Source organism: Oncorhynchus gorbuscha, linkage group LG08 (genome assembly GCF_021184085.1).
Source record: "Oncorhynchus gorbuscha isolate QuinsamMale2020 ecotype Even-year linkage group LG08, OgorEven_v1.0, whole genome shotgun sequence".
Classification (NCBI taxonomy): domain Eukaryota; kingdom Metazoa; phylum Chordata; class Actinopteri; order Salmoniformes; family Salmonidae; genus Oncorhynchus; species Oncorhynchus gorbuscha.
In genome coordinates, this window is record NC_060180.1 from 1,049,403 (window position 1) to 1,066,268 (window position 16,866).

Genomic DNA, 16,866 nt, shown 5'->3' on the forward strand with positions numbered 1-16,866 from the left:
TGTGTTAACTGTAGGGGTGTCTATGATGCTGGGGATCGGAAGTGTCTGCTGTGAGAGAGGCAGATTGAGGTGGCTTTGAGTCAGAGTAGTGCAGACAGTGTCGTACGCGGAGGCAGTGAAGAAAGTAGAGGAGGACGGGTCAAGGGTGAGGGATCCTGAGAGGATTCCAGTGAATAGTAGATCTGTGCCAGAACAGAAGGATTGGCCAACGAGTGATATATGCTTCAGTAAGGTTGGCTTCATTCTGGTTAGGTTGACGGAGACGCGACCCAGTCGTTCAGTCTTTTTGTTCTGTATCTACAGACGCGACCCAGTCGTTCAGTCTTTTTGTTCTGTATCTACAGACGCGACCCAGTCGTTAAGTCTTTTGTTCTGTACCTACAGACGCGACCCAGTCGTTCAGTCTTTTTGTTCTGTATCTACAGACGCGACCCAGTCGTTCAGTCTTTTTGTTCTGTATCTATGGACACAACCCAGTCGTTAAGTCTTTTTGTTCTGTATCTATGGACACGACCCAGTCGTTAAGTCTTTTTGTTCTGTATCTATGGACACGACCCAGTCGTTAAGTCTTTTTGTTCTGTGTCTACAGACTCAACCCAGTTATGTTCTAAATGTTCCATTGCCTTACTGGCTGGCAACACTCTTATCCCTTGCTTGCTAGCTAGCCAACGAGGGCTCTTATCCCTTGCTTGCTAGCTAGCCAACGAGGGCTCTTATCACTTGCTTGCTAGCTAGCCAACGAGGGCTCTTATCCCTTGCTTGCTAGCTAGCCAACGAGGGCTCTTATCCCTTGCTTGCTAGCTAGCCAACGAGGGCTCTTATCCCTTGCTTGCTAGCTAGCCAACGAGGGCTCTTATCCCTTGCTTGCTAGCTAGCCAGCCAACGAGGGCTCTTATCCCTTGCTTGCTAGCTAGCCAACGAGGGCTAACTTCCAGTCACGTTAAACAGTGAAGACAAAATAACATGTTGTTTGCCTTGTTTTTATACTGACACTTCTTTGCATATATCCATAAAAAAATATGCTGGTTCATGATTTCGACTGGCCGATAAAAGATGTCCGTCTCATCCTGACACGTTAATTCATTCTCAATAGGATAGTGGAGATCCAATTTCAATATCGAAACAATGTTGCAAATGTCCAGAGACAAACAGAAACGTCTGTACAAACCTATAGAAGCTAACAACCCCCCTGTTGTTGCAAACCAAATGTTAGGCTAGAAGCAAGGGGATATCATGTCTAGATGCTTTTACAGTAGACATCAAGTTAATGAAATGGTTGATGGGACACTGGATGCGCAGGCATTTCTCATAGGCTGACCCATACTAAACAGTTGTTTTTTTAGCGTGGCTTAGAACGCGTCTCAACCAATCACAATGCCTGCTTTTTGTTATTGTATAACCACCAAGAAGCTCTTCCCTACAGCCCTAGAGCTCTTACCACAGTCAGGGTTGCCATGGATTCTAGAGCCCATAATTTCTCCTCCGTGCTGGTCGACACACCAACACTCTCCCATGCTCTGGTCACACTGCAGCTGCCTGTAGTAGCCGTCCTCATCGCAGCTGGGGATGTACATGCCTGCAAAAAAACACACACACACACTGTGTTGTTGAATATGTATGCACTGTGCAGCGGAGCTCTCTGCTCTGCCTCACACCGGTGGAAGAGATAAGTGATGCATAAATGAGAAAACATCAGCACAGCTTGTAGACCTCTGAGGAGACTCAGTCCGGAAAGGAAGGAGAGGTAACAGAGGAGGAGCTGTCTGAGGAGGAGCTGTCTGAGGAGGAGCTGTCTGAGGAGACTCAGTCCGGAAAGGAAGGAGAGGTAACAGAGGAGGAGCTGTCTGAGGAGGAGCTGTCTGAGGAGGAGCTGTCTGAGGAGGAGCTGTCTGAGGAGGAGCTGTCTGAGGAGGAGCTGTCTGAGGAGGAGCTGTCTGAGGAGACTCAGTCTGGAAAGGAAGGAGAGGTAACAGAGGAGGAGCTGTCTGAGGAGGAGCTGTCTGAGGAGACTCAGTCCGGAAAGGAAGGAGAGGTAACAGAGGAGGAACTGTCTGAGGAGGAGCTGTCTGAGGAGACTCAGTCCGGAAAGGAAGGAGAGGTAACAGAGGAGGAGCTGTCTGAGGAGGAGCTGTCTGAGGAGGAGCTGTCTGAGGAGGAGCTGTCTGAGGAGACTCAGTCTGGAAAGGAAGGAGAGGTAACAGAGGAGGAACTGTCTGAGGAGGAGCTGTCTGAGGAGACTCAGTCCGGAAAGGAAGGAGAGGTAACAGAGGAGGAGCTGTCTGAGGAGGAGCTGTCTGAGGAGGAGCTGTCTGAGGAGGAGCTGTCTGAGGAGACTCAGTCTGGAAAGGAAGGAGAGGTAACAGAGGAGGAGCTGTCTGAGGAGGAGCTGTCTGAGGAGGAGCTGTCTGAGGAGACTCAGTCCGGAAAGGAAGGAGAGGTAACAGAGGAGGAACTGTCTGAGGAGGAGCTGTCTGAGGAGACTCAGTCCGGAAAGGAAGGAGAGGTAACAGAGGAGGAGCTGTCTGAGGAGGAGCTGTCTGAGGAGGAGCTGTCTGAGGAGGAGCTGTCTGAGGAGACTCAGTCTGGAAAGGAAGGAGAGGTAACAGAGGAGGAGCTGTCTGAGGAGGAGCTGTCTGAGGAGGAGCTGTCTGAGGAGACTCAGTCTGGAAAGGAAGGAGAGGTAACAGAGGAGGAGCTGTCTGAGGAGGAGCTGTCTGAGGAGGAGCTGTCTGAGGAGGAGCTGTCTGAGGAGACTCAGTCCGGAAAGGAAGGAGAGGTAACAGAGGAGGAGCTGTCTGAGGAGGAGCTGTCTGAGGAGACTCAGTCCGGAAAGGAAGGAGAGGTAACAGAGGAGGAGCTGTCTGAGGAGGAGCTGTCTGAGGAGACTCAGTCCGGAAAGGAAGGAGAGGTAACAGAGGAGGAGCTGTCTGAGGAGGAGCTGTCTGAGGAGACTCAGTCCGGAAAGGAAGGAGAGGTAACAGAGGAGGAGCTGTCTGAGGAGGAGCTGTCTGAGGAGACTCAGTCCGGAAAGGAAGGAGAGGTAACAGAGGAGGAGCTGTCTGAGGAGGAGCTGTCTGAGGAGACTCAGTCCGGAAAGGAAGGAGAGGTAACAGAGGAGGAGCTGTCTGAGGAGGAGCTGTCTGAGGAGACTCAGTCTGGAAAGGAAGGAGAGGTAACAGAGGAGGAACTGTCTGAGGAGGAGCTGTCTGAGGAGACTCAGTCTGGAAAGGAAGGAGAGGTAACAGAGGAGGAACTGTCTGAGGAGGAGCTGTCTGAGGAGACTCAGTCTGGAAAGGAAGGAGAGGTAACAGAGGAGGAGCTGTCTGAGGAGGAGCTGTCTGAGGAGACTCAGTCTGGAAAGGAAGGAGAGGTAACAGAGGAGGAGCTGTCTGAGGAGGAGCTGTCTGAGGAGACTCAGTCCGGAAAGGAAGGAGAGGTAACAGAGGAGGAGCTGTCTGAGGAGGAGCTGTCTGAATGCCAGAGAGAGAAAGAGAGACAAGGTGAGAGAGAGGGTAGAAGAGAGGGAGAAAGACAGAGAGGGAGAAATAGAGGGAGACAGAAAGAGAGATGAGAAAGAGAGAGGGACAGAAAAAACAGGGAGACGAGAGAGAGACAGAGAGAGGGATAGAAAAAACAGGGAGATGAGAGAGAGACAGAGAGAGGGATAGAAAAAACAGGGAGAGACGAGAGAGAGACAGAGAGAGGGTAAGAATAACAGGGAGAGACGAGAGAGAGACAGAGAGAGGGTAAGAAAAAACAGGGAGAGACGAAAGAGAGACAGAGAGAGGGTAAGAAAAAACGTAGGTGGTAGCATCATGTTTTGGGGGTGCTTTGCTGCAGGAGGGCCTGGTGCACTTCTCAAAATAGATGTCATCATGACGAAGGAAAATTACATGGATATATTGAAGCAAGATCTCAAGACATCACAGTCAGGAAGTTAAAGCTTGGTCGCAAATGAGTCTTCCAAATGGACAATGACCGCAATCATACTTCCAAAGTTGTGGCAAAAAGGACAACAAAGTCAAGGTATTCGAGGGCCATCACAAAGCCCTGACCTCAATCCTATTGAACATTTGTGGGCAGAACTGAAAAAGCGTGTGCAAGCAAGGAGGCCTACCAACCTGACTCAGTTACACCAGCTCTGTCAGGAGGAATGGGCCAAAATTCACCCAATTTATTGTGGGAAGCTTCTGGAAGGCTACCCGAAACGTTTGACCCAAGTTAAACAATTTAAAGGCAATGCTATCAAATACTAATTGAGTGTATGTAAACTTCTGACCCACTGGGAATGTGAAAAAAAGCTGAAATAAATCATTATCTTGTCACGCTCTGATCATAGAGAGCCTTTTTATTCTCTATTTTGCTTAGGTCGGGGTGTGACTAGGGTGGGTGATCTAGTGTGTTTATTTCTACGTTGGCCTGGTATGGTTTCCAATCAGAAGCAGCTGTTTAGCGTTGTCTCTGATTGGGGATCATATTTAGGCAGCCATTTCCCTACTGTGTTTTGTGGGATCTCGTTTCAGTGCCTGTGAGCACTGCATGAGCGGCACGTGTCGCGTTATTGTTTTTTGTGCGTTTCACTTATCAATAAAATATGTCCAACCGATGTCACGCTGCGCTTTGGTCTGAATGTTCCTAAGACAATCGTGACATATCTCTACTATTATTCTGACATTTCACATTCTTAAAATAAAGTGGTGATCCTAACTGACCTAAAACAGGGATGTTTTTTTACTAGGATTAAATGTCAGGAATTGTGAAAAACTGAGTTTAAATGTATTTGGCTGAGGTGTATGTAAACTTCCGACTTCAACTTTATGTCTATGTCTTGATAGTGTCATGTTAAAATGGTTGACAGTCCTGTGCCAGTTCCCCCTCTGTTTCAGCCTCCTCCCTTCAGACCAACTGTCAAACACAACTGCCACTTTACATAAACACTGTAGTGAGGGGGCGGAGTTACAAATGCCCCCCAAAATAAAGAGACCAGACAAGGAATAAGACATTTCAAGTCCCAATGGGGAACTAACTTTAAACTTGTCTTCAAATATTTAAAGCCTGTTTTTAGTTTGGTTCCCCCTTATCCTCAGTTGGTACCCATACTGCACCATACTGTAACATACTGCACCATTATGTAACATACTGCACCATACTGTAACATACTGTAACATACTGCACCATACCCAACATACTACACCATACTGTAACATACTGCACCATACTGTAACATACTGCACCATACTGTAACATACTGTAATATACTGCACCATACTGCACCATACTGCACCATACTGCACCATACTGTAACATACTGTAATATACTGCACCATACTGCACCATACTGTAACATACTGCACCATACTGCACCATACCCAACATACTGCACCATACTGCACCATACTGTAACATACTGCACCATACTGCACCATACTGCACCATACCCAACATACTGCACCATACTGTAACATACTGTAACATACTGCACCATACTGTAACATACTGTAACATACTGCACCATACTGCACCATACTGTAACATACTGCACCATACTGCACCATACTGTAACATACTGCACCATACTGTAACATACTGCACCATACTGTAACATACTGCACCATACTGCACCATACTGTAACATACTGTAACATACTGCACCATACTGTAACATACTGCACCATGCTGCAGCATACTGTAATATACTGTAACATACTGTAATATACTGCACCATACTGTAACATACTGCACCATGCTGCACCATACTGTAACATACTGCACCATACTGTAACATACTGCACCACACTGTAATATACTGTAACATGCTACACCATACTGTAACATACTGCACCATACTGTAATATACTGTAACATACTGCACCATACTGTAACATACTGCACCATACTGTAACATACTGCACCATACTGTAATATACTGTAACATACTGCACCATACTGCACCATACTGTAACATACTGTAACATACTGCACCATACTGTAACATACTGCACCATACTGTAACATACTGCACCATACTGTAACATACTGTAACATACTGTAACATACTGCACCATACTGTAACATACTGCACCATACTGTAACATACTGCACCATACTGTAATATACTGTAACATACTGTAACATACTGCACCATACTGTAATATACTGTAACATACTGTAACATACTGCACCATACTGTAACATACTGCACCAAACTGTAACATACTGTAATATACTGTAACATACTGTAATATACTGCACCATACTGCACCATACTGTAACATACTGCACCATACTGTAACATACTGCACCATACTGTAATATACTGTAACATACTGCACCATACTGTAACATACTGCACCATACTGTAACATACTGCACCATACTGTAATATACTGTAACATACTGCACCATACTGCACCATACTGCAACATACTGCACCATACTGTAATATACTGTAACATACTGCGCCATACTGTAACATACTGTAATATACTGTAACATACTGTAACATACTGCACCATACTGTAACATACTGTAACATACTGCACCATACTGTAATATACTGTAACATACTGTAACATACTGTAACATACCCTACCATACTGTAACATACTGTAACATACTGCACCATACTGTAATATACTGAACCATACCCAACATACTGCACCATACTGTAACATACTGCACCATACTGTAACATACTGTAACATACTGCACCATACTGTAACATACTGCACCATACCCAACATACTGCACCATACCCCACCATACTGCGCCATACCCACCATACTGCACCATACTGTACCATACCCCACAATACTGCACCCTACCCAAACATACTGCACCATACCCCACCATACTGCACCATACTGTAACATACTGTAACATACTGTAATATAATGCACCATACTGCAACATACTGCACCATACTGTAATATACTGTAACATACTGCACCATACTGTAACATACTGCACCATACTGTAACATACTGCACCATACTGTAATATACTGTAACATACTGCACCATACTGTAACATACTGCACCATACTGTAATATACTGTAACATACTGCGCCATACTGTAACATACTGTAATATACTGTAACATACTGTAACATACTGCACCATACTGTAACATACTGCACCATACTGTAATATACTGTAACATACTGTAACATACCCTACCATACTGTAACATACTGTAACATACTGTAACATACTGCACCATACTGTAATATACTGAACCATACCCAACATACTGCACCATACTGAACCATACTGCACCATACTGTAACATACTGCACCATACTGTAACCTACTGCACCATACCCAACATACTGCACCATACCCCACCATACTGCAACATACCCACCATACTGCACCATACTGTACCATACCCCACAATACTGCACCCTACCCAAACATACTGCACCATACCCCAACATACTGCACCATACCCAACATACTGCACCATACCCCACCATACTGCACCATACCCCACCATACTGCACCACACCCCACCATACTGCACCCTACTGTAACATACTGCACCATACCCCACCATACTGCACCCTACCCAAACATACTGCACCACACCCCACCATACTGCACCCTACTGTAACATACTGCACCATACCCCACCATACTGCATCACACCCCATCATACTGCACCATACTGTAACATACTGCACCATACCCCACCATACTGCACCATACTGTAACATACTGCACCATACCCCACCATACTGCACCATACTGTAACATACTGCACCATACCCAACATACTGCACCATACCCAAACATACTGCACCATACCCCACCATACTGCACCCTACCCAAACATACTGCACCATACCCCACCATACTGCACCATACTGTAACATACTGCACCATACCCAACATACTGCACCATACCCCACCATATTGCACCATACTGCACCATACCCCACCATACTGTAACATACTGCACCGTACCCCAACATACTGCACCATACCCCAACATGCCTCATCATACTGTAACATACTGCACCACACCCCACCATACTGCACCATACCATCATACCCCACCATACTGCACCATACCCTACCATACTGCACCATACCCCATCATACTGCACCATACCCCATCATACTGCACCATACCCCACCATACTGTAACATACTGCACCGTACCCCAACATACTGCACCATACCCCAACATGCCTCATCATACTGTAACATACTGCACCACACCCCACCATACTGCACCATACCTCATCATACCCCACCATACTGTAACATACCCCATCATACTGCACCATACCCCATCATACTGCACCATACCCCATCATACTGCACCATACCCCATCATACCCCACCATACTGCACCATACCCCATCATACTGCACCATACCCCATCATACTGCACCATACCCCACCATACTGCACCATACCCAAACATACTGCACCATACCCCCACCATACTGTAACATACTGCACCATACCCCAACATACTGCACCATACCCCACTAAACTGCACCAAACCCCAACATGTCTCATCATACTGCACCATACTGTAACATACTGCACCATACCCACCATACCCCATCATACTGCACCATACCCCACCATACTGCACCATACCCCACCATACTGTAACATACTGCACCATACCCCAACATACTGCACCATACCCTACCATACTGCACCAAACCCCAACATGTCTCATCATACCCCACCATACTGTAACATACCCCACCATACTGCAACATACTGCACCATACCCCACCATACACCAACATACTGCACCATACCCCATCATACTGCACCATACCCCACCATATTGCACCATACCCCAACATAATGCACCATACTGTACCATCCCCAACATACTGTGCCATACTGCACCATACCCCAACATACTGCACCATACTGTACCATAACCAACATACTGTACCATACTGCACCATATCCCAACATACTGCACCATACTGCACCACTCTGCTGTAGGAGCATTAGGTATCCTTGAGCAGAGGAGTAAAATTACAATCATGCCAGTCGGCCTGTTTTTGGTTTGGTTCCTTGTTGTCCTTTGATTGGCACCTGTACTGACAGGCCTGCCAATCACAACACTGGAAGGAGAGAGTCTCTCTCTCTCTCTGTCTCTGGAGTTGGTTGTGTGAGGGTACTGTGTGTGGTGAGAGGTTGCTGTCCTTTTTTGATCAGAGGAGTGAGAGGAGGAGTGAGAGGAGGGAGGGAGAGGAGGAGTGAGAGGAGGAGGGAGGGAGAGGAGGGAGGCAGAGGAGGGAAGGAGAGGAGGGTGTGAGAAGAGGGAGGGAGGGAGGAGTGAGGGGAGGAGGGAGGAAAAGGAGGGAGTGAGAGGAGGGAGTGAGAGGAGGGAGCCAGGGAGAGGAGGGAGGGAGAGGAGGAGGAAGGGAGGGAGAGGAGGAGTGAGAGGAGGGGTGAGAGGAGGGAGGGGAGGGGAGGGAGGGAGTGAGTGAGGGGGAGGGAGGGAGGGGAGGGAGGAGTGAGAGGAGGGAGGGAGGGAGGGAGGAGTGAGAGGAGGGGAGGGAGAGGAGTGAGGGGAGGAGGGAGGAAGAGGAGGAGTGAAAGAAAGGAGGGGAGCGAGGGAGAGGAGGGAGGGAGGGAGCGAGGGGAGGGAGGGAGGGAAGGAGAGGGGGGGTGTGAGAGGAGGGGAGGGAGGTGGAGGGGGTCCGTACTACAGCAGGAGGTGGAGGGGGTCTGTACTACAGCAGGAGGTGGAGGGGTCTGTGATACAGCAGGAGGTGGAGGGGGTCCGTACTACAGCAGGAGGTGGAGGGGGTCTGTACTACAGCAGGAGGTGGAGGGGGTCTGTGATACAGCAGGAGGTGGAGGGGGTCCGTGATACAGCAGGAGGTGGGGGTGGGGGGGGTTCGTGCTACAGCAGGAGGTGGAGGGGGTCTGTACTACAACAGGAGGTGGAGGGGGTCTGTGATACAGCAGGAGGTGGAGGGGGGGGGGGGGAGGGGTCTACAGCAGGAGGTGGAGGGGGTCTGTGATACAGCAGGAGGTGGAGGGGGGTTCTACAGCAGGAGGTGGAGGGGGTCCGTACTACAGCAGGAGGTGGAGGGGGTCCGTTCTACAGCAGGAGGTGGAGGGGGTCTGTTCTGTGGGAGGGGGGGGTCTGTTCTGTGGGGAGGGGGTGTCTGTTCTGTGGGGAGGGGGGGGGTCTGTTCTGTGGGGGGGAGGGGGTGTCTGTTCAACAGGAGGGGAGGGGGGTGTATGTTCTGTGGGGGAGGGGGTGTCTGTTCTGTGGGAGGTGGAGGGGTCTGTTCTGTGGGGAGGGGGTGTCTGTTCCGTGGGGGAGGGGTTGTCTGTTCTGTGGAGGAGGGGGTGTCTGTTCTGTGGGGAGGGGGTGACTGTTCTGTGGAGGAGGGGGGGTCTGTTCTGGAGGAGGAGGTGTCTGTTCTGTGAGGAGGAGGTGTCTGTTCTGTGGGGAGGGGGGTGTCTGTTCTGTGAGGAGGAGGTGTCTGTTCTGTGAGGAGGAGGTGTCTGTTCTGTGAGGAGGAGGTGTCTGTTCTGTGAGGAGGAGGTGTCTGTTCTGTGGGGAGGGGGTGTCTGTTCTGTGGGGAGGGGGGTGACTGTTCTGTGGGGAGGGGGGTGTCTGTTCTGTGGGGAGGGGGTGTCTGTTCTGTGGGGAGGGGGTGTCTGTTCTGTGGGGAGGGGGTGTCTGTTCTGTGGGGAGGGGGTGTCTGTTCTGTGGGGAGGGGGGTGTCTGTTCTGTGGGGAGGGGGTGTCTGTTCTGTGGGGAGGGGGTGTCTGTTTCTGTGGGGAGGGGGGTGTCTGTTCTGTGGGGAGGGGGGGTCTGTTCTGTGGGGAGGGGTGTCTGTTCTGTGGGGAGGGGGTGTCTGTTCTGTGAGGAGGGGGGGTGACTGTTCTGTGGGGAGGGGAGGGGGTGTCTGTTCTGTGGGGAGGGGGTGTCTGTTCTGTGGGGAGGGGGTGTCTATTCTGTGGGGAGGGGGTGTCTGTTCTGTGGGGAGAGGGGGACTGTTCTGTGGGGAGGGGGTGTCTGTTCTGTGGGGAGGGGGTGACTGTTCTGTGGGGAGGGGAGGGGGTGTCTGTTCTGTGGGGAGGGGGTGTCTGTTCTGTGGGGAGGGGGGTGTATATTCTGTGGGGAGGGGGTGTCTGTTCTGTGAGGAGGGGGTGACTGTTCTGTGGGGAGGGGGTGTCTGTTCTGTGAGGGGAGGGGGGTGACTGTTCTGTGGGGAGGGGGTGTCTGTTCTGTGAGGAGGGGGGGGAGGGGTGACTGTTCTGTGGGGAGGGGGGGGTGTCTGTTCTGTGGGGAGAGGGTGTCTGTTCTGTGGGGAGGGAGGGGGTGTCTGTTCTGTGGGGAGGGGGGTGTCTGTTCTGTGGGGAGGGGGTGTCTGTTCTGTGGGGGGGGGGGTGTCTGTTCTGTGGGGGGGGGGGGAGGGGGTGTCTGTTCTGTGGGGAGGGGGTGTCTGTTCTGTGGGGAGGGGGTGTCTGTTCTGTGGGGAGGGGGGGTGTCTGTTCTGTGGGGAGGGGGTGTCTGTTCTGTGGGGAGGGGGTGTCTGTTCTGTGGGGAGGGGGGTGTCTGTTCTGTGGGGAGGGGGGTGTCTGTTCTGTGGGGAGGGGGTGTATGTTCTGTGGGGAGGGGGTGTCTGTTCTGTGGGGAGGGGGTGTCTGTTCTGTGGGGAGGGGGTGTCTGTTCCGTGGGGGGAGGGGGTTGTCTGTTCTGTGAGGAGGGGGTGTCTGTTCTGTGGGGAGGGGGGTGACTGTTCTGTGGGGAGGGGGGGTGTCTGTTCTGTGAGGAGGAGGTGTCTGTTCTGTGAGGAGGAGGTGTCTGTTCTGTGGGGAGGGGGGTGTCTGTTCTGTGAGGAGGAGGTGTCTGTTCTGTGAGGAGGAGGTGTCTGTTCTGTGAGGAGGAGGTGTCTGTTCTGTGAGGAGGAGGTGTCTGTTCTGTGGGGAGTGGGGTGTCTGTTCTGTGGGGAGGGGGGTGACTGTTCTGTGGGAGGGGGTGTCTGTTCTGTGGGGAGGGGGTGTCTGTTCTGTGGGGAGGGGGGTGTCTGTTCTGTGGGGAGGGGGGGGGTGTCTGTTCTGTGGGGAGGGGGTGTCTGTTCTGTGGGGAGGGGGTGTCTGTTCTGTGGGGAGGGGGTGTCTGTTCTGTGGGGAGGGGGTGTCTGTTCTGTGGGGGGGGGGGTGTCTGTTCTGTGGGGAGGGGGGGTGTCTGTTCTGTGGGGAGGGGTGTCTGTTCTGTGGAGAGGGGGGGTGTCTGTTCTCTGAGGAGGGGGTGACTGTTCTGTGGGGAGGGGGAGGGGGTGTCTGTTCTGTGGGGAGGGGGGTGTCTGTTCTGTGGGGAGGGGGTGTCTATTCTGTGGGGAGGGGTGTCTGTTCTGTGGGGAGAGGGGGACTGTTCTGTGGGGAGGGGGTGTCTGTTCTGTGGGGAGGGGGGTGACTGTTCTGTGGGGGAGGGAGGGGGTGTCTGTTCTGTGGGGAGGGGGTGTCTGTTCTGTGGGGAGGGGGGTGTATATTCTGTGGGGAGGGGGTCTGTTCTGTGGGGAGAGGGGGACTGTTCTGTGGGGAGGGGGGGTGTCTGTTCTGTGGGGAGGGGGGGTGTCTGTTCTGTGGGGACGGGGGTGTCTGTTCTGTGGGGAGGGGGGTGTCTGTTCTGTGAGGAGGGATGTCTGTTCTGTGAAGGGGTGTCTGTTCTGTGAGGAGCGGGTGTCTGTTCCGTGGTGGAGGGGGTGTCTGTTCCGTGGGGGGAGGGGTTGTCTGTTCCGTGGGGAGGGGGTTGTCTGTTCCGTGGTGGAGGGGGTATCTGTTCCGTGGGGAGGGGTTGTCTGTTCCGTGGTGGAGGGGGTGTCTGTTCTGTGGGGGGGGGGGTGTCTGTTCCGTGGGGGAGGGGGTGTCTGTTCCGTGGGGGAGGGGGTGTCTGTTCCGTGGGGGAGGGGGTGTCTGTTCTGTGGGGGAGGGGGTGTCTGTTCCGTGGTGGAGGGGGTGTCTGTTCTGTGGGGAGGGGGGACTGTTCTGTGGGGAGGGGGTGTCTGTTCTGTGGGGAGGGGGGTGTCTGTTCTGTGAGGAGGGGGTGACTGTTCTGTGGGGAGGGGTGTCTGTTCTGTGAGGAGGGGGGTGACTGTTCTGTGGGGAGGGGGGTGTCTGTTCTGTGAGGAGGGGGTGTCTGTTCTGTGAGGAGGGGGTGACTGTTCTGTGGGGAGGGGGTGACTGTTCTGTGGGGGGGGGTGTCTGTTCTGTGGGGAGGGGGTGACTGTTCTGTGGGGAGGGGGTGTCTGTTCTGTGAGGAGGGGGGTGTCTGTTCTGTGAGGAGGGGGGTGACTGTTCTGTGGGGAGGGGGGTGACTGTTCTTTGGGGAGGGGGGGTGTCTGTTCTGTGGGGAGGGGGTGTCTGTTCTGTGGGGAGGGGGTGTCTGTTCTGTGGGGAGTGGGGGTGTCTGTTCTGTGGGGAGGGGGTGTCTGTTCTGTGAGGAGGGGGTGTCTGTTCTGTGGGGAGGGGGTGTCTGTTCTGTGGGGAGGGGAGGGGGTGTCTGTTCTGTGCGGAGGGGGGTGTCTGTTCTGTGGGGAGGGGGGTGTCTGTTCTGTGGGGAGGGGGTGTCTGTTCTGTGGGGAGGGGGTGTATGTTCTGTGGGGAGGGGGTGTCTGTTCTGTGGGGAGGGGGTGTCTGTTCTGTGGGGAGGGGGTGTCTGTTCTGTGGGGAGGGGGGTGTCTGTTCTGTGGGGAGGGGGTGTCTGTTCTGTGGGGAGGGGGTGTCTGTTCTGTGGGGAGGGGGGGGTCTGTTCTGTGGGGAGGGGGTGTCTGTTCTGTGGGGAGGGGGTGTCTGTTCTGTGGGGAGGGGGTGTCTGTTCTGTGGGGAGGGGGTGTCTGTTCTGTGGGGAGGGGGTGTCTGTTCCGTGGGGAGGGGTTGTCTGTTCTGTGAGGAGGGGGTGTCTGTTCTCTGGGGAGGGGGTGACTGTTCTGTGGGGAGGGGGTGTCTGTTCTGTGAGGAGGAGGTGTCTGTTCTGTGAGGAGGAGGTGTCTGTTCTGTGGGGAGGGGGTGTCTGTTCTGTGAGGAGGGGTGACTGTTCTGTGGGGAGGGGGTGTCTGTTCTGTGAGGAGGAGGTGTCTGTTCTGTGAGGAGGAGGTGTCTGTTCTGTGGGGAGGGGGTGTCTGTTCTGTGAGGAGGAGGTGTCTGTTCTGTGGGGAGTGGGGTGTCTGTTCTGTGGGGGAGGGGGTGACTGTTCTGTGGGGAGGGGGTGTCTGTTCTGTGGGGAGGGGGGTGTCTGTTCTGTGGGGAGGGGGGTGTCTGTTCTGTGGGGAGGGGGTGTCTGTTCTGTGGGGAGGGGGGTGTCTGTTCTGTGGGGAGGGGGTGTCTGTTCTGTGGGGAGGGGGGGTGTCTGTTCTGTGGGGAGGGGGTGTCTGTTCTGTGGGGAGGGGGGTGTCTGTTCTGTGGGGAGGGGGTTATGTTCTGTGGGGAGGGGTGTCTGTTCTGTGGGGAGGGGGTGTCTGTTCTGTGAGGAGGGGGGTGACTGTTCTGTGGGGAGGGGGGGGGGTGTCTGTTCTGTGGGGAGGGGGTGTATGTTCTGTGGGGAGGGGTGTCTGTTCTGTGGGGAGGGGGAGGGGGTGTCTGTTCTGTGGGGAGGGGGGTGTATGTTCTGTGTGGAGGGGTGTCTGTTCTGTGGGGAGGGGGTGTCTGTTCTGTGGGGAGGGGGGGGGTGTCTGTTCTGTGAGGAGGGGGTGTCTGTTCTGTGAGGAGGGGGTGACTGTTCTGTGGGGAGGGGGTGACTGTTCTGTGGGGAGGGGGGTGTCTGTTCTGTGGGGAGGGGGTGTCTGTTCTGTGGGGAGGGGGTGTCTGTTCTGTGGGGAGGGGGGGTGTCTGTTCTGTGGGGAGGGGGTGTCTGTTCTGTGAGGAGGGGGTGTCTGTTCTGTGGGGAGGGGGTGTCTGTTCTGTGGGGAGAGGGGGGGGGTGTCTGTTCTGTGGGGAGGGGGTGTCTGTTCTGTGGGGAGGGGGTGTCTGTTCTGTTGGGAGGGGGTGTCTGTTCTGTGGGGAGGGGGTGTATGTTCTGTGGGGAGGGGTGTCTGTTCTGTGGGGAGGGGGTTGTCTGTTCTGTGGGGAGGGGGTGTCTGTTCTGTGGGGAGGGGGTGTCTGTTCTGTGGGGAGGGGGTGTCTGTTCTGTGGGGAGGGGGGGTGTCTGTTCTGTGGGGAGGGGGTGTCTGTTCTGTGGGGAGGGGGTGTATGTTCTGTGGGGAGGGGGGTGTCTGTTCTGTGGGGAGGGGGTGTCTGTTCTGTGGGGAGGGGGTGTCTGTTCCGTGGGGGAGGGGTTGTCTGTTCTGTGAGGAGGGGGTGTCTGTTCTGTGGGGAGGGGGTGTCTGTTCTGTGGGGAGGGGGTGTCTGTTCTGTGAGGAGGAGGTGTCTGTTCTGTGAGGAGGAGGTGTCTGTTCCGTGGGGAGGGGGTGTCTGTTCCGTGGGGGAGGGGTGTCTGTTCTGTGGGGGTGTTGGGGCAGACCAGAATGGCAGTGTGGAAGACCAGGAAACATGAGATGCAGGGGAGGGGCTACGGAGCTCAGAGCTGTGCTGCTGGGCCTGGTTCCGCCTCGGCTGATACTGAACCATCCATATGGGGGAGGCTGGGGAACCATCTGGGGGACTTTGTAGTGATGTGGGGCGTCAGAGGGGGCTCTACATACCCCGGACGAGGAGGGGGCTTGGTTCTAACTTTGTAGTGGTGTGGGGGCGTCAGAGGGGGCTCTATATACCCCGGACGAGGAGGGGGCTTCGTTCTAACTTTGTAGTGGTGTGGGGCGTCAGAGGGGGCTCTACATACCCCGGACGAAGAGGGGGGCTTGGTTCTAACTTTGTAGTGGCGTGGGGCGTCAGAGGGGGCTCTACATACCCCGGACGAGGAGGGGGCTTGGTTCTAACTTTGTAGTGGTGTGGGGTGTCAGAGGGGGCTCTATATACCCCGGACGAGGAGGAGGGCTTGGTTCTAACTTTGTAGTGGTGTGGGGCGTCAGAGGGGGCTCTATATATCCCGGACGAGGAGGGGGGCTTGGTTCTAACTTTGTAGTGGTGTGGGGCGTCAGAGGGGGCTCTACATACCCCGGACGAGGAGGGGGGCTTGGTTCTAACTTTCTAGTGGTGTGGGGCGTCAGAGGGGGCTCTACATACCCCGGACGAGGAGGGGGGCTTGGTTCTAACTTTCTAGTGGTGTGGGGCGTCAGAGGGGGCTCTACATACCCCGGACGAGGAGGGGGGCTTGGTTCTAACTTTCTAGTCTGTTAAAGTGAAGTGGGGTTTGTAACTGTTAGACTAATAAAGGAATAATGTAATAAAACCCCCTCTCTCTCTCTCTGAGCCTGCTGTGGGCTCCATGGGGTTCACCTTAGCACTGCTCTCCAATCAGCCTGATTAGGCCTTGATTCTGGCTGCTGCCTGTCTGTTTAATGAGCATCCTCCAGCTTCCCTGTTGCTGCAGACACCTTGTTACACAACTACACACACACACACACACACACACACACACACACACACACACACACACACACACACACACACACACACACACACACACACACACACACACACACACACACACACACACACACACACACACACACACACACACACACACACACACACTCCTAACACGATGTGCTCCAGGCACCTTCTCAGCACTACACAAGTAAACACACACACTGTACCTCACTACACACACAAACACACCCCCACACACAGACACACACACACACTGTACCTCTCTACACAGACACACACACTGTACCTCTCTACACAGACACACACCAGCCACAACACGGGCAGAAGCTAGCAGCAGCAGCTAACACCCGCCTACACCAGAACAGGCTGACGAGTAGATCAGTGGGAATAGATCCTCCACACCGTTAT

At 53.4% G+C, this 16,866-nt stretch overlaps 1 protein-coding gene across 1 annotated transcript in view; it reads right to left on the minus strand.

Annotated features, from left to right (window-relative positions):
* LOC124041083 (testican-2-like) overlaps positions 1 to 16,866 on the minus strand; it is a gene marked incomplete at its 5' end in the record, with an annotated part of 38,935 nt that overhangs the window by 8,135 nt on the left and 13,934 nt on the right. The window contains 1 exon segment of the mRNA XM_046358244.1: positions 1,439 to 1,576. Coding sequence (XP_046214200.1) covers positions 1,439 to 1,576 — 138 coding nt within the window.